This window comes from Monodon monoceros, unplaced genomic scaffold (genome assembly GCF_005190385.1).
Source record: "Monodon monoceros isolate NGI ecotype Baffin Bay Population unplaced genomic scaffold, NGI_Narwhal_1 Super_Scaffold_18, whole genome shotgun sequence".
Lineage (NCBI taxonomy): Eukaryota > Metazoa > Chordata > Mammalia > Artiodactyla > Monodontidae > Monodon > Monodon monoceros.
The window spans coordinates 31,747,359-31,765,295 of record NW_021703774.1 but is presented as its reverse complement, the minus strand read 5'-3'; the positions used below and the strand labels follow the sequence as shown (position 1 = coordinate 31,765,295).

At 51.1% G+C, this 17,937-nt stretch overlaps 1 protein-coding gene across 20 annotated transcripts in view; it reads left to right on the top strand.

The window, feature by feature from the left end:
• PLEKHA6 (pleckstrin homology domain containing A6) overlaps positions 1-17,937 on the top strand; it is a 137,639-nt gene that overhangs the window by 84,867 nt on the left and 34,835 nt on the right. For 19 of the 20 annotated variants that reach the window (XM_029226763.1, XM_029226783.1, XM_029226761.1 and 16 more), the window contains 4 exons: positions 8,265-8,345; positions 9,001-9,115; positions 14,706-14,810; positions 15,482-15,554. In XM_029226763.1, the coding sequence (XP_029082596.1) occupies positions 8,265-8,345; positions 9,001-9,115; positions 14,706-14,810; positions 15,482-15,554 (374 nt within the window). Of the gene's footprint in view, positions 1-4,646; positions 6,130-8,264; positions 8,346-9,000; positions 9,116-14,705; positions 14,811-15,481; positions 15,555-17,937 lie in introns of those variants that run through there. The other variant, XM_029226770.1, reaches the window with a different exon arrangement.

Below are 17,937 nucleotides of genomic sequence, written 5' to 3'. Positions count from 1 at the left end.
GTTTAATGGTTTCCCTGTGTTTACCCCTTCAGAGCATCATCACCTTTCTTCCTCTGCTGTCTAGTCTGGTAGGAAATTTGTGTTGTCTTCTAAACAGGTCACCACTTATTACTACTGTTTCATTCCTAAAACGAGGAAACTGAGCCATGGAAGAGCTTGACGCCCACAGATTGCTGGATTGGGAACCAAGAAGGCATTTGTAGCTTTTGAGGGTGTGGAAGGAGGGGCACCAGCCCAGCTGCATTACCCTCCAAACACTCACTTTGTACAATTCGTTCCCTGGGGGTGGGTGGGGTGACTGCTGTCTGTGGGACACCAGGACCAAATCTGCTGAGCTAGGAATGAGGAAGGATGGCTCGAGTGACCTTCCACAGGCCTAGAAGCAGACAGCTGGGCTTCCTCAGTCTCTGAAGGGTAGGGGTTTGGGATTTGGCTCAGAGCTTGGCGGGTGTGTGTGTTGGGGGGGGTGGTAATTAATTATTGCTCTGCCCGTTACCTCTTGGGCCTCTTTCCAGTTGCTGACTGTCGGAGAAAGCAGCTTGGAGGCTGAGGGGAGGGGACTGGAGCCCTTTTCCCTCTACTTCTATCTGGCTTAGCTGGGGGCCACTCAGGGGAAGGATGAGAGAAGGAAAATGTGGAGCTGGAGCCGTAGAGAGCTCCTGTTTCTCCTTTCATTTCCTTTTCCCCTGAGCAGGGACAGCACAGAGGCACAAGGGCAAGGAGCCTGAGGAACCCCAGGGAGCTGGGTTGCCCCAGTTTTCCAAGTTGGGCCAGCGTGTGAGGGGGGAAATGCCTCTCGAGCTGCCTGAGATGACTTCTGTGCTCAGAATCACAGTTCTTAACACGTGGAAGGGCCGTCGGTGTTCAGATAGTTAAGGAATGGTCATCCCAGCAATGACACTCAGTAATTTATCAACCAGAAAGGACACTGGCCTGGAGTCCTGGAGGGCCCCAAGGTGTCTCTGGATCACATAGAGGAGGGGAGGGCCAGTTATTAAAATATTGAAATTCTTCCTTATTGGAAGAGTAGCCCTTTACCAACCAATATGGAAGAACTTCAGCATTTTAGTAACTGGCATGGTTATGCCGAATACCCACTCTGTTTATCTTTATTTTTCAGAAGACAAGTGGAGTTCCATAAAGTAAAATACTCAGTTTGAAGATAAGATCATCCAAGTTGGGGTAGATCAGCATGAAGATTCCCCATGAACTTCCCCTGAGTGATATTTGTACTCTCCCCCTCACCAGACACACACACATACGCATAAACACACACGCACGCGCTCACATACACACAGCGAAGCATTGCCCTGACTAAAGAGTACCCAAGGCCCCCATACCCTTACCTGCAGTTGTAAGCTTGAATGTCCAGGCTCAGGCGATTATATAGTGAGAGACTAGAGAAGGACGTCCACCTAGGATGGAAGGGAGGAAGCCTGGATCTGGATCCCTGATTTGTAATTTCCATCCCTCGGCTACTGAGCCAGCTTTTCTGCTTTCTACCTGAGGTAGGGGCCAAACTCAGGTGAAATTCCCCCAGTGTTCCATGATTGGTCATAGCAGGGAAGGAAAAGGTATTTTGACCCTTTGGGGCAGGGAAGGGGCTGTGAGGACAGGCAGAGTTTAGCAGGAAAGAGAGCAGCCTGGGCCTTATCTCCTAGGCACTCAGCCCAGTAGCCAGCATTTTTGGATGTTCCAAGCTTACTTGGAGAAGACACTCTAATCTTGCCAGTTTGGAAATGACTGTGGCGCAGGAGGAGGGCTGGAGCGAGGGCAGGGAGGAGAGAAGAGAGTAAATGCAAGTACAGGGCTGACAGCTGTGTCCCTAGAGCCTGCAGGACTGGTATTTTGATCTGTTGGCAGCATCTGGAAAAAAGACAGTGTCAGGTAGAGGGGCCTTTCCCACTTGCAAATACCTAGAGGTGCCACCAGGGCCGACCCCTTTCTACGTCCCCTTTGTGTGGCTGCAGAGGGATTTGGGTGGGGAGAACTTGGCTAGGAAGTGTACTTTTTTCCAGGAATGACGGGGGTTGGTGGGAGTCTCAGGAATCAGGCACATCAGGATGGTTGAGAATGTAAACCAAGTTGTTTTTTCATTGGGAGAGAAAGGTAGAACACATAAAGCTCCTTGAAAATGATGATGAGATCCAGAGGGGACGTGGAGAGCAGGAGTCAAAAGTCTCCCCACCTTCGCCTCCTTTGTCGGCTGCAGAAATCCTCCCTGGTGTGTGGACAGTCTGAGCTTGGAATTTGCTAGCTGGGGGAGAAGGAAGTGGGAGGAACGGGCCATAGCAGCCCTCCTTCCCACTCGCCTCACAGTCCTCTGTCTAATGAGCGATAATGCCAGAAGCCAAAGCCTTGTCTGGATGGGAAAGCCTGGCGGGGCTAATTCTCAGGAGCTCTGGGGATGCCGCAGCTTGGTGTCCTCCAGATAACCAAGAGGGGCCCAGGGTGGAAGGAGTTGAATGTATCTCTCTAGTCATTCAGTATTTATCACGGTGGGACCTCTGGGTGTCCATCCTGAGTGTGTGGTGCATGTGTGTGCACACATGTGCGGACATGCATGTCTGCAAAGAGTCACGAAGACCCGGGTTGATTTTGCTGCTTTTGACTGCATGGTGCCAGGTATCACTCCAGATAGATACCGATTCTTGGGGAGAATGTTTGGAGATGAATCAGTACACAGTTACCTTCGTAGTGAGGCTGTCACTAGCGCCTGCAATTAGAGGCTGCAGGTGTCTGTAGAACTGTAGAAAAGCCCAAACTAGATGGAGGACAAACGCTTGGAAAATGGAGAGGATCTACCTCTTTTCTTTGCAATTGATTGGTTTTGGCACTTCTGGAATGCCAGTCCCCGCATTCCCAGCTCCTGCTCCATCCACTGCCATCTTAAGCCTGAGACTGTGTGTTTTTCATTTTCTAGCTCCAGTACCTAGCATATTTCTTGATTTTTTTTTTTAATATTTAAATATTTACTTATTTATTTATTTATCTATATATTTATTTATCTGGTTGAGCTGGGTCTTAGTTGTGGCAGGCCTCAGTTGTGGCAGGTGGGCTCCTTAGTTACGGCACATGGGCTCCTTAGTTGTGGCATGTGAACTCTTAGTTGCAGCATGCATGTGGGATCTAGTTCCCTAACCCAGCCTCCCTGCATTGGGAGTGTGGAGTCTTATCGACTGCGCCGCCAGGGAAGTCCCTCTTGATTTGTTTTTAAGCAGAATAATCATAGGCATTATCTCTTGTGCATAAAATATTTCACATTTTGAAAGTTTCCAGTTATTATTTCATAGAATTAGAAAGTACCTCATTTGCATGTGAGAAAACTAAGGGCCAAAGAAGTCAAGTCACCCTCATGTTGGACCTTGGACTGAAAGCCCGGTGTTGCCAATTCTCTTCTCACTGACGGCACTGCCATTGGGGCCACCTTCATAGGTACTGTGGATAGGGGAACACCTAGTGGGCAACTCGGGAGTTTAGGGTTGCTCCTGTCTTCATAGCAAAATCTCCTTTATTGCTTTAGATTCCCCCTTCCCTTGGGTGGAATTCAAGGAGTCCATTTGGAGATGGATTCATAACCATTTGTTCTTGAGAAATGGAGGCCTTTGACATCCCAAAAGAAAGGGAAGAGGAGAGGGGAAAAAAAAACTGATTACCTGTCCCTGTTTCCCTTTTTTAATGTTCCATACCTGGTAAGTTCTTCCTGGTGTCTAACCTAATGAAAACCTGTCATCTGTGCAGTTTAGTGGCAAAGGAAAGAAACTCCAGCCAGGCATTCTGTGTGCTCACTTAATTCTGAGGATTTCAGAGCTCTCGACAAGCAGGGGAAACCCTTGAGCCTTCCTTCCTCCTCCTGTGCTATCTTCAGTGGGCATGGGAGAAGTAATTTAACTTGCAAGTTAAGCGAAGGCTGTGGGAGGCCCCTGAGCTCAAATTGAAGGGAAAGGGATATTTTTACCTTCTAGAGGAAGAAAACTCATTTCCCAAGGCACCTCCACCCCTCCTTCTGTGCAGATGAGCTTAATTTTCTTCCCCTCCTAATGAAGATGGATCAAAGCCAAGCTATATATTCAAGGGGGAGCCAGGCAGGGGAGCTAAGTGAAGGGGTGAGGGGACAAAAACAGAGCTGCTCTCATGGAGAGGAAGTAATTAATTTTAAGAGAGAGCAAAGATAGGGAAGCCCTTGGTAATAGAACGTTAAATTCCAAATGCAGGTGGCTAAAAATTAAATCAGAGCATATGGAGTTTCTTTTGTTCATTCATTCATTCACTTATTCATTCAACGAATATTTATTGGGTACCTACTGTGCACAGGCAGAGACCCCAAGCAGGCATCAGGAGAGGGCCCAGCTCTCCATAACCACAGCAGGGCTCCAGTAACTGGATTAGGGACAGGGAGAGGTGGGATCTGGAAAGTGAAGCCACTTGTCATCAGGATAAAGCATTCGCAGAAGTACCACCAGATGGCTGAATATATTGACCTTTGGATTTAGGATTAGTTGCTTGAGTACCAGCAGCTGTTGACCCCAGCTATATCCACCCAGCTTGACTCATCACGGGTTAAATAATTATGTTGTCCTTTTCCATTCACTGATTGCTTTGTTCTCTGACTGAGTTCTGTCCTCAATCCAAAAAATTAGATTAGCTCCTCCCTTTCAGTGTCTGTTGACATCACAAAATTGCCATAACAACAGACTATGATGTCACCAGAATGCCTGGTGCTGCTGAAAGGAACCACACATTGGTCAGAAAGGATTCTGTCATCCAAAGATAAAAATGGAATGATATCAAAAGCCAGAGGAACTGAAATTTGATATCAAAAAAGAACATCTAGGCAGTATAAGATAACAGTGGGTCTGGAGCTTCCTTTCCTGGAACCCTTCACAAACAAACAAGGCACTTATTGAGACTGATTGGAGAGCAGGCTTGCCTGGAGGCAGGGGCTTGGAAGAGATGACCTTCAGAAGCCCCTTGCGTGGAGGGCCCTAAGACACAGAGGACATTAGGAAAAGGGGAGATGCGACCATCTTCGATCTCTGGAGAGTTCAGAGTAGCTAACGACGATGCAAACCTCCCTGCCCCGAGCAGATCTGACAGTTTCCAGCTGGAATGTATTATATTGCAGCTGGGCAGATTTACAAAAATAAACACATGGTGACCCCGTCTGAGCCACATTTGCTACCCTCTTCCTCATAAGATTTGGGAAGAAGCTTTTCTTCCATTTCACCCAAGCAGAGAAGCCAGTCCTCGCCACCAGCTCTGGCTCCATGACACCCACGCCCATGTGCCTCACTTGCCCTTCATCTGCTGGGCCACCCCAAGAGGAGGGCAAGCAACCTGGGGCTGTGTCTGAAGGGAGCGTGTAGGGGGATGCTGCAGACAAGCTTCGTGTTCATTATGCTCCTGTCCGTACGGAAGGCTGGGCAGGCTGGGAGGAGAGAGAGCTTCCCGGCATCGGCAGCAACGACAACAGCAGCACGTGAACCTGGAGCCTCACTTAACCCTTGTGCCCACTGGGTCGAAAGGGTCTCTGTGAAGCAAGTGGATTTCAGCCCAAGGGCCTGTGTTCTGGGCGAGGGGAGGCAGGGAGGGCTGTCTTCCTGCAGGTTGGGCTGGCATGGGTTTCTGCCGTGCAGATGGGAATGCAGCCCCAGACTCCTCCGTCCGCCCAGCTACTCTGCGTCCTTAGCTCGGTGAGGTCAGACTACCTGGAAGTTGTACACCTGCTCCGTGTACTCCGTCTCTCCGTTTTTGCATTTTCTCCTTGGGCACCTGAACTGAGAAGATGTCATCTCCTGCTCACTTATTCTGCCTCTGGCACTCTGCCGGGCAGCGTTCTGTCTGAATGCTGGGAAGCTGCAGACCCCCTAGGGCACCTGGGCACCCCTACCACCACCCAGGGAGAGGCCCTCCCCCTTCCTGGTGCTGGAGCCGGGAGGAGGGGAAAGAGCAGCGCCTGCCGCTGCCACGTGCACCTGGAGCTCAGCCACGGCACGGCGAGCCGGACCGGAGGACTTACTTCTCAGAGGGATGGTACGAGCAGGGTGGCTGGTGGGTCCTCTGAGGCTGCCAAACAGGGGACAAAGCTGCCTAAAAGATGTTGAAGTTTCGAGCTGATCGACGGGTCAGGTAGGGATTTCTTCAGTGGGCTGTGAGTCAAGTGAAGTGAGAGCTGAGCGGGCAGGTCACTGGATCCGGGGGCGTCAGAGTGAGGGGCCTGCCCCGCGTGACCTGGAGAAGGGAGAGCAGTTAGGTCAATGGTTGCTGCATTGCAGTGTTTGTGAAGGGGAAGCTGTTTTGAAATTGGTAGCGCCGGGATGGAGCGAGGACGTCATTTGTAGGGGTTACTGGGTAGGAGAGTCTGGGGCAGGAAGAAATTTGGTGTCCTCTGAAAGACTTGTACCAGCTGACAGCAGACTGTGTGTGTGCCTCTGTGTGTGTCTGTCTCTCCGTCCATCTGTCCATCTGTACCAGTGCCTGCAGGAAAGGTTCCAGCAGAGTTAGCACAGGGAATGTGTACAGCAGAATGGGCCAAAGGGGACGGAATGGGTGGAGGGGTGTCAGGGGGGCAGGTGATCTGTGCCACTGGGAAACAGCAGAGACCTTTGTGCCTCAAGGATCTTAGCTGTCACAGACTGCCTGCCCCCACCCCTAGATGAGGCAGAGCCAGGGATGAGGGTGACTGGAAACGGCTCCTGTTCCTTGCAAAGATCCCCTGTGGTTAAGTTGAGGAGAGCATCCTTATTGGACCTGGGAAGAAGGGAGGAGTAGAGTTTGAGAAGCAGGGAGCGGGTTATCAATGTGCTAGAGTTAGAACCCAGGCCGAATAGACACTGGCCAGATTTAGGGTCCTGGCTGCAAAACCAGATTTCCACAGAGGCTGTGGCCACTGCCCACTGGGCTTCTGTCTCCCACATGTCTTTGGATTCGATCTGAACATGACTGGTTTGGAAGCTGAAAAAATACCCTCCGATATGATCTTTAGCTTCAGCAGACGTCTTAAGGGCTGGGAAGCACCCTCGGCAATGGAAGGGTGCTCTCCAAAAGGTTGTTTTACTTCTCTCATGCAGCTGAAGGGGCCACACTGTTTTCCCCTGGTGCTAGCTAACCTGCCACTTGCCAAGCAGAGCACTGGCCCTTTGCTGTGGGAGTGCGTGGTGGCCTGGTATTAAGACCCACAAGCCGCCGTGCAGCCTTGGTAGGCTCTGTGCGGGCACCAGCTTCTGGGGGTGGACTGAGCATGCTCTGGGCTCTCACAGTATCTCCCAAGAGGGGTAGGTGAAGAGGACCTTAAAATTGTTCCAGCCCCCCGCTGGCTGCACGCTTGAATCTCCCACAGCTTTCTTGCCAGGTGGCCCTCTGCTTTCAGAATCCGTCTCAAACTGCAGCCATTTATGGCTTAGACCCTCTGCACCAGCCCCTCCCTAAGCTCTGTCCGCTGCCCTTCCTCCCTTACCTCCCTGCAGAGCCACCGGGAGCTAGCGTGGAAGCCAGCCAGCCAGAAGGGCCACAGCTCCCAAGGGAGCCTCCCATCTGCCTCTGCACAGACCCCGGCCCTGGCCCATGTTCGCCCCTGCTTCCTGGCAGGCTGTCCGCACTACCCTCCCCGGCCACAGCATCCCTTAATTAGATCGGACTGAGAGCCGGCACTCACCTCAATGCTGGACAGCTCCTGAGGTGTCGGCTAGTCAGGTAGCCCCTAGACGGGGAGGCCCTGGACTTGGGGTGTGAGTGGAGCCCAGCCCAAGCTCAAGGATGGAATTTCTGGATGTCTCATTTCATTTGAAGAAAGAGATAGAGCAGGAGAGGAAGGAGTCCAAGGTTGCAAGAGAATTCTTTTAGCAAATAATGAGTGAGCGGTTTTTATGTGGAGCCCTGGCAGGAGTTGTCCCTGGGAGGGAACCAGCCAAACACCAAGTCTTGACTATTGGAGCCCCTCCCCGCCCCCCACATACATGCCCAGGATGGCCACTGAAAGGGTTAAGTGGGGTTTCTTTCCAGCCTGGGGATCTCTAGTCAGTAATTAACACTGTCAGAAAGACATCTTCCGCCCCCTCCCGTCCCCTCCCCTCCCTTCCCCTCCCCAAATGACCTTCTACAGCCCAGCCCTCTGTCTTGCGGCTTACGGTCCCACTGGAGGACAGAGCAACGAGCTCCTGTGTGGTCGCCATCCCTGTCACTGCCTAGGGCCTGTCCACCCTTTAGCCTGTGTCTCTGCCTTCTTCGTCTTGACCACAGCTTCTCTCTCTCTTTTGCCTCCACAGCCATAATGAAAGACGGAACACATTTCTACACCCACTGACCGGCCAGGTCCCAGAGGAAAACAAAAAGTTTGACTTGAAAATGTACGTTTACCCCTTACTTGCTGTTTGGCCTTTCCGTCCTTAACCACCATCATCCCGCTGCCTCTGTGTAGCTAGGAAGAGGAAGGGTGTGGGGGTCAGAAAGGAGAGGAGGAGAGGTTTAGGGTCGCTCACCTCAGTTCTGAGGACTGGAAACTCCTGAGACCCATCTGGCTTGATACCCTCAACCACTTTTTCTGGAACCTTGCAGGTCCCAGGTTAGTGCATCCCACGGGCTGAGCTAAAGGAGTGAGGCGTGTCTGAGGCTGGCATATCAATCACCAGGGGCCTCTGAGGAGGGCAGTGAGGGAACCTGCTATGACCACGAGAGCCAAATGCTAATTCCTCTGATGTTGGCTCAGTAAATGAAAGGAAAAAAAGATAATTAAATGACTCTCATAGTCCGAGTTCCAGAGTCCTAGGGTCTAGGTTTTTAAGATAAATTTGCAGGAAAAAAAGAGGAGACTGTCCAGGGTTACTGGCATATAATCTCGGAAAAGCAGCGGGAGCCGCTGAAAGGACCCCTTGGGACCACTGAGGGGACCTAATTTGTGCTGAAGGCTGGAACAGTGAATGGCGGGGTTGGGAAAAGGGATGGGTGGCACCCATTGTCTCTTGGTCTCACTAGCCACTTCTTTTTTGGTCAACTTGAAATCAGATCGACCTTGGACATGTCCAATAAAACAGGTGGGAAACGCCCAACTACCGCCAACAGTGACCTATCCAACCACAACATGGTGTCCGAGGTCCCTCCAGAGCGGCCCAGTGTCCGGGTAAGTCCGGTCCCCCACGCAAGCTGCTGGGGAGGAATCCTAGGAAACGTATTAGGCTGCTTACTTTTTTCTGCAGGTTCCGAAGAGCAGGTGACGTGATGCAGGAAGTGGAGAGTGGGGAGGAAAGAGGGCTCAGACCAGAACCATACAGAAGACCAACATCTAGACCAGGGGTCCTCAGCCTTAGCACTATTAGCATTGGGGGCTGGATAATTCTTTGTAGTGTGGGACCATTCTTTCTCTGTAGCATGTTGAGCAGCAGCCCTGGCCTCTACCCACTAGATGCCAGTAGCCCCCGCCCTGTGACAACCAAAAATGTCTCCAGACATTGTCAAATGCCCCCTGTGGGACAAAATTGCCCCACCCTCACTGAGAACCACTGATCTAGGGGGACAGCGAAAGAAGAATAACTCATGAAGAATGACAATTGGGTGCTCAGAAAGGAGGAAGGAAGAGACCATCAGGAGGAAGTAATCAGAGAAGAATGTTGCAAAGAGGTCCAGTAAGATAAGGGCTAAAAGTATCCATGGCGTTTAGCAACATTGTGGTAATTGGAGACCCTGATAAGAGCAGTTCAGTGGTGTGAGGAGCGCAGAAGACAAAGACAAGCTGGAGAGGGCTTAAGAGGAGATGGGAGGGCGGATACAGGACACTGAAGAGTAGAAAACTGCTCTTCTATGAAACTAGATAGGGCTTCCCTGGTGGCGCAGTGGTTGAGAGTCCGCCTGCCGATGCAGGGGACACGGGTTCGTGCCCCGGTCCGGGAAGACCCCACATGCCGCGGAGCGGCTGGGCCCGAGAGCCATGGCCGCTGAGCCTGCGCGTAAAAAAAAAAAAGAAAGAAAGAAACTAGATAGTAAATGGGAGTGTAGTCATACAATGGAGGACTCTCCAAAAATTAAAAATGGACTGGAGCGAGCTGTATAACAAGGATGAACCTTAACAACATAATGCTGAGGAAAAAGCAAGTTGTAGGATATGAAAAACATGGTATCATTTATGTAAAATGTACAAACATGAAAAGTAATTCAGCGTTTTTATAGATAAGCTTGCAGTACAAGCATATAACCATGGACAGGCATACTAATTTGTGGTCAGTGGTCACCTCTAGGAAGGAAGAAAAGGTAATGAGATTGGGGAGGGGGTTCAAAGGGAGTTTCAGCTCTATTTGCCATGTTTTATTAGGGGAAGAAAACAACATGCAGTGGTGATTTAGTCCCTACTTTTCTGAAATGTTTGAAATATTTCCAAAAAAATTTTTTAAAGAAACTTGACCGTGAAGGGAAATGAGGGGTGGAGGGTAGCAGCTAGGAGATATGCAAGATGCAGGGAGGTTTTTTCTTTGTTCATTTTGTTTTGTTTCAAGGTGTTAAGGGCAGGAGGGGAATGACCCAGTAGGTAGTTTCAGGAGAAAGGGCATCGCCAATGAGTCATGTTTGTGTAGAGGCAGGAGTCAGGTGCAAAGGTGCTGTCAGCCTGGATAGGGGAGGGGCCCTCTTCCTGAGGCTGTGTAAGATAGGTACATGAAACGTGGCGGTGGGGCTAGGAAGTTCAAGACGCTCCCACCTGTTGTTTTCAACTTTTGCAGGGAAGTAGGAGGTAGGGTTTTCTGCTGAGAAGAGTGGGGTTGATAGAGAGGCATTGGGGGGTGGGGGGCTTCAGAATAAGCCCAAGGGTCAGTGGTCAACAAGGAACATTTGGAATATTGCCCAATAATACTGAAGGGTCATCTGAGGTCATAGACTGAATCTGTGTGGCCCTGATCCACAGGTGTGTGTGGTTTTTCTCCAGCAATGCTATGGCCTGGCAGATGGTTGCATTGACCTACGGTTGAGGGTTGCTGGGAAGCTGTGGCAGAAAGATAAAGAGGCTAGAGTATTACTGAGGGGTTGGCAGGGGAATGGCTGAAGTGGCAGGGAGCAGCTTTTAGGCTGCAGAGAGCAGGTGAAACTATGACAGATGACGGACTGAGAGAAAAGGGAAAGATTTTAGGATTTACATATATTGAGGGTGGTGGATGACTTCTTCAGATGGCTCATCTCCGCCATTACATGTGGGTTTTTACAAGTAAAGTACAGAAAATAATTTCATTTTCCAGTTCGGGAGGTACTTTATGATAAACCCCAGTTTCTTCTTTCCTTCCTTCTACAAGTATTTACTAAGTGCTTATTGATAGCTGGACACCTTGCTAGGCTCTGGTGATAAAGAGATGAACAAAACAAAATTTCTCCCTACAAAGAGCTCTCAGTCTCATACGGGAGACAGAAAGTCCACAGTTCTGCTGCAGTGCGACAGATTCTGGACTATGGGAAGTTTCTGAGAAGAGGGAGCAACAACTACTCTGGGAGAACAGGGGCGTTTCGGGGACTAGGGGGGCCTGCACTAGGCTGTGAAGGATGAGTTGGGATGTGGTAGTGGACAAGGGGAGTGGGGTTCCCCCGCCTCCCATGGTGAGCAAAGCCCTAGGGAGATGGGAGAGAACCACTCGGAGTTTGGCATGACCAGCGGTGGTGCCTTTCCGGTGGAGTGGCAGAAAGTGGGTGGTGGCCCAGCCAGATCTCGTAGGCCTGTCCTTGTGTGCTGTGCTGAGGACTGGAATTCTCTCCTGAGTGACGAGAGGTAGTGAGAAATTCTAAGCAGAAGAGATAACAACCCATGAGGCACCAACAGCGGCATTGGAGAAGAAAGGACAGGCTTGAGATCCATTAAGAAGACAGACTTGTCAGCCCTGCGTAAATGATGGTGTGGAGGAATGGAGGGAGGAGGGGACGGTGTGAGCTTGTTCAGAGTTCTGGTTTGGGCCACTGGGTAGATTGTGGCCCAGTCACTGAGATGAGAACTACGGAAGAACCAGTTGGTTAGAAAGAGGATGAGTTTGGTTCTGCGCTTATTTAATCCTAGTTGGACAACTAGTGAGCAAATGGACTGGGACAAATGAATCTATATCTAGATTCATTCTAGCAAATGAATCTAGATATAGATTAGGGAGTTTTCGGCATATTGCTGGCAGCTGAGGCAATGGGTATGGATGACATTACACAGGCACAATGTATGATGAGACTAAAAGCGTAAGTTTGAGGTCTGTCAACACTTAGAGTGGAGGTGGAGATTGAGAAGGACTGGCCACAGATGTAAATATTGAAGAGTAAGGAATAGTGCCCCAGAAACCAAAAGAAGAGTTCCGGGAAGGACAGAAAGGTTCACATTATCGGTGCTTAAGAATGTCAGGGACTGAGTGGCCTGAGTTGACATCGCAGGGACCATTTCTGAAAGGAGTGGAGGAGGTTTAGGAGTAAAGGGAGGAGAGGAAGTCAGGACTCTTCCCAGCAGCCTATCTCTGAGGAGAAAGAGAGGGAAGGGAGGGAAGGTGTTACCTGACGGGGACAGCTGGTGGAGGGTGGACGGGGCTGTCAGGTGTGTGTGGGTGCGTGAGGGACAGTGAGAAGGAGGAGAGAGAAAGACTGAGAGAGACAGAGACAGACAGTGAGAGAGAGACAGACAGACAGAGGGATGCTTTAAGATGAAGAGAGCTGAGCATGTTTGCTTAGGAGAAGCAGCCAGTGGAGGAGGAAAAAATGAAGACAGATTTGAGAGGTTATCAATGAAGCAAGTCTCAGAGGAGACAGCAGGCTGGGCCCGATAGCCTTGGAAAGGAGGAAAACGCCTCTTCTTCTGACATTGAAGAGAAAGAGACAAGGAGAGTGGTAAGGGCAGTAATTTTCTGGGTAAAAGGGTGTGAAATTGAGGAAGCGCGTGTCTGACAACCTCAATTTTCTCTGTGGGGGCGGATCCAAGCCACTGCGGGGAAGGCAGCGGCGGGCAGGTCGCTGGGCTCCGGAGAGAGGTGAGGGTGTGCAGCGGAGCACCGGGGACTGAGGGGTCACGGTGGCCTCATCTGTACTGTGGTGTGATTGTTCTCCAGCAGCACTACAGTCTGGCTGAGTGCAGGGAGGGTGGATAATTTGATTAATCAGGGGTTTAGAGTTTCAGAGAAGATCAAGCGGAAAGGCACTGGATATGGTGTTGGTGTTGGAGAGTGTGGTTGATCTATTCCACCAGGGGGCGTATTTGTAGGGAAACAACTAACACCAGGAGGTAGCTCATGGATCCAGGAAAAAAAGGCAAGTATTGAGGAGCTGGGGATCTCAATGGAGTAGAAAAGCTGGTGTCGTTGAGGGATGGAGTGAGACAGCCCAGAGGATGGGATGCTGTGCTCAGAAGATAGGGATATGAGAATTGACAGGGGCTTGGGAGGTGGCCAAGTCTAAGGTGTTGCCAGCCATGGGAGTGAGTGGCTGGGCTGGAAGTGGAGGATTTTGGACTTGAGGACATCAAGGTAGTTTAAAGTTAGGCCAGTGGATGGGTCATCCTCCCTCTCACTGTGGAGCAACGAAATTGTCCACAGTGATGGCAAGATTTAGAATGGAGAGGATGACTGATATCAAAATCCTTAGACTCGGGCTTCCCTGGTGGCGCAGTGGTAGAGAGTCCTCCTGCCAATGCAAAGGACACGGGTTCGTGCCCCGGGCCGGGAAGATCCCACATGCCGCGGGGTGGCTTGGCCCGTGAGCCATGGCCACTAAGCCTGCACGTCCGGAGCCTGTGCTCCGCAACGGGAGAGGCCACAACAGTGAGAGGCCCGCGTACCGCAAAAAAAAAAAAAAAAAAAATCCTTAGACTCTGAGAAAAGAAGCTAGAAGCTAATAGTGGTGAGAAGGGCTAAACAGTGAAAGATCACTGATACTTCGAGAAAGAGAGATTGTTGCCAGAATGTGGGGAAGTCCCAGTGGCAATAAGGAGCTAGGAGAACACCCATACATCCTTCCTGCTCTGTGGTGTGTTGGACATTCAAGAATGAATAGGGGGCTTCCCTGGTGGCACAGTGATTAAGAATCCTCCTGCCAAATGCAGGGGACACGGATTCGAGCCCTGGTCCGGGAAGATCCCACGTGCTGCGGAGCACCTAAGTCCCTGCGCCACAACTCCTGAGCCTGCGCTCTAGAGCCCGTGAGCCACAACTACTGAGCCCACGTGCCACAACTACTGACGCATGCCTAGAGCCTGTGCTCCACAACAGGAGAAGCCACTGCACTGAGAAGCCCGCACACCGCAACGAAGACCCAACACAACCAAAAATAAATAAATAAAATAAATACATTTATAAAAAAGAAAAAAGAAAAGAATGAATTGGGCTTGGAGAATATGATGACATAGGGAATTTACTTGAAGTTGAATGGGTCTGAGAAAGCATTATGAAAGAGGTAAGGAGTAAGGCCAGTAGAGAAGGATAGGCCAGGAGTGAAATAAAAAGTCTTATTTTCTCCTTAAGAAAAAGCAAAAAACACACATCGCTGTGAGACAGGTAGGACTATAATTTTGAACCCCATTTTAGAGATAAGAAAAAGAGCAAAGAATTGAAAGGCCGTGCCCTTGAGTTAGTAAGAGATCCAAGCTTCTCACCTGGGCCTCTTAACATGAGGGCCGCCAGGGCCCTGGAGAGGGATAGCTCCCACCAAGGGCAGCTCCTCTTGGCGGGTGGAGCAGAAAGGAGGAGGGGAAGAGTTAAGCTGGCTGCTCTCTGCATTCCTAGGCCACCCGGACACCCCGCAAGGCCATCGCTTTCGGCAAGCGCTCGCACTCCATGAAGCGGAACCCCAGTGCTCCTGTCACCAAGGCAGGCTGGCTTTTCAAGCAGGTGAGGCCTCCTATTCCATTCTGCCCACCGCATCCCTGCTTTCTCCTCATAGCGCTGTAATTCCTCTGTAGTTATAACAGCCCATGTATATTTTGCTATATCCCTCCAGGTTCTATTTTGGTATATCTCTGCGAAATCTCCTAATTTAATAAAGGCTCAGAGAGGTTGAGTATCTTCCCAAAATCTCACAGAGAAATTAGTGTTATATTTGGGAATTCAGCCAGGTCTCCTGATGGGCAGATGCAATGACTTTGAAATATGCTGTCATCAACCCTATCAGAGCAACCCAGTGGCTCAGTCAGCAGGGCCCTCTTGCTATGAAGGGAGGGGGATGTCGCCTCTAAGTCTAGGGGTCCAGTTCTCCTCGTTGACCTGGCCATTATCCCTGCCGGACCTTCTGCTCACCCTTTCTGGCTCATCGCTGCACCGTTTTTCTTCCCTGGGGGAGACACTGAGGCCCAGAATGACAGAAGTGGAAGGTCACAGGCAACAATGTAATGTCATTCCCTGCCTCTGAGGGCTCTTGGGGGTTGCTGCCACTTGTTAGTCGCAGAGCTGCAAACAGAGGCAGGATGTCCTTATAATGAGTGCAGCACTCTTTCCACTGCACACACCCACCTCCCCAGGCCCAGGTCACAGACTATCCTGTCTATTCCCCACTTCTCCTGCAGGCCAGCTCCGGGGTTAAGCAGTGGAATAAGCGCTGGTTCGTCCTGGTGGATCGCTGCCTCTTCTACTATAAAGGTGAGCTTGTGCCTGGCACTGGCAGGGGCTGTGGGAAGCCAGGGCCCCCTCTTTCTCATTCTGCCCTGTCACAGGGCTCGGTTTCTGATGGATGTTGGGGGTGGGGGGGCACATATCCCCCCTGTGGTCTCCGGCACCAGTGGCACGTGACAGGGGATAAAGACAGAGCTCGCATTCACTCACTCATTTCACACTCGGCAATATTTACTGAGTGCCTACTAGATTTCAGGCAGAGTTCTAGGCCCTGGTGGGTGGTGTGATGGATGAACAAGACAGTCAGATGACAGAGGGTGAAGTCCGGGGAAGGGCGTGGGTGGGAAAAGAAAAGGAGGAAGAAGACGAGGGTCCCTGGTCACCACTAGAGGTCACCTGCTAATTGGACCTTGTATGTTGAGCTTCCCCCATCCCACTGGAATGTATGATCTGATCTGTGTAGGCAGGAGTTTTGGGTCAGTTTTGTTCACTGCTGTATCCACAGCACTGAAGACAGCACCTGGCACATAGTAGGTGCTCAGTGAATGTGGAGTAAATGATCATCCCCCAGCTTCTGCCCTCTTTGCCTACCCCAACACTCACTCCCTTTCCTCCCCCACAGAAAGGAGGGCAAAACTCTTATAACTTTGGTGCAGCAGCCTCTAGGAAGTTATTTTTAAAGTATGTACAGCAACGATATGTCAAGGAGGGCAGGGAGGAACTAGTGAGGGTTGATGACAGTGACGGTTCTGTCACACTGATGCTGTGCAACGAGGCCTGGGCGCTGAGGAGAGGATAAAATGATCTAGCAGCAAGAGTGGCTGTTTCCTTTTCCTCCATGCCCTGGGAATGGCAGAGCTCTGATTTCTCCAGGTCTCCTGGGAGCAATTCACTGAATCATTAACTTTGGCAAAGGTTGTACCTAGTGACCACCCGCCCCCCCCCCCCCCGCCCCCGCCCTTAGAACACTGCTGTCCCTGTGCCCTGAGGCACCTGAATCCCAAGGAGAGAGATCAGGAAGGGGATGCATGTCCAGGGTCTAGTCACAGAGGAAACCCCAAGGTTGAGGGAGAAGAATCTGCTCAGGCTGGGCCCCTGGATGTAGGGCCGCACCGGAGCCAGAGTATAACAGAAGCTGGAGGGAAAGCCAGGGTCTCTGCAGGGAAGACACTCTGGGCCTGGTGTGAGGGGAGAACATTAAGAAGCTCTGAACTCAAGGGGCGTGGAGATGGAGGGTCACTATGCACTGAGAGGTGCTCTCAGGAGACCCCTAGACACTGGCCTGGGCTCAGCCAGGCAGGGGGCCCACCTCCTCCTGGGGATGATGGCCTCTGCCTTCCTGAAGAAGCTCTGGGCTCCCAGCCCTCCTGTCCCTTTAGCTTAGTCCATCCTCTGGGTACCATGCCAAGGTCTGTCCAGGAAACTGGACCTTGTACAAGTGACGAGTAAGGGGAGAAGGGGAGCTCGTGGAGTCTGTAACCCCTGTGAGCTTTCTTCTGAACCCTAGCTGAGGGTTTTACAGGGTCTCTAGACCCAGGAATAAAGAGCTATCCCAGGGAAGTGGGGAGGGTCTTGGCATGGCCTCATCATTAGCCCCAGCCTCATGGTTCCCACACAGCACCCCTACCCTTCCGGTCTCCTGCTGATAGCTGGGGGCCTGACTAGCTAATCCTTCAGGCTCCTTTGGAGATTCAGGATGAATTATACAGCAGCCTGATTGCTCGCCTGCTTCTGGGGATCAGAGGGCGGGGGGGGGGGGGGCGTGTCTTCTGTGCAGACATGGGGACTGTAAAGGGGAGGGGTCTAGTCAGGAGAAGACAAAGCAAGCTGCCAGGTGCCTAGGAGAACCTTAGAGACAATTGCCCGGAAGAGCCCGAGCCGAAGATGCGAGCATCCCCTCTACTGCGCCCCATCCCATTATATCCTGTTCCGTGTGTCACTGTTGGGATCACCTTGTTTGGAGAGGCGCTGTGGATGGGAGGGAGGTTAAGAATTCTAGAGCTCGAAAGTCAGACTTCTTGGGTTAAAGACTAATCCACCACTTTCTACTTAAGTAACCTTGGACAACTTATTTAATCGTTCTGTGTCTCAACCTCCTTACCTATAAAATGGAGATCATGAGTGCCCGTTCATAGGATTGTTGGGCAGGTTAAATCCATTAAGCCTTTAACTTAGAACAGTGCCTGACATATAGCAAGCGCTCCAAAATGTTGGCTCTTCTGTGCTTGTTTGCTTCCATACGGGAATGTGAGCTCCCCAAGGGTGGGCACTACTACTCTCGCATTCATCTCTACAGTCCCCAAGTCTAGAACAGTGCCTGTAGGGCCGCCACGCTCCCCAGCTCCAGGGAGTGTGCCTCTCGCTGTGCAGAGCACGCCCTGTGTGGTTGTGTGGTGGCCCCGAGCGCCTG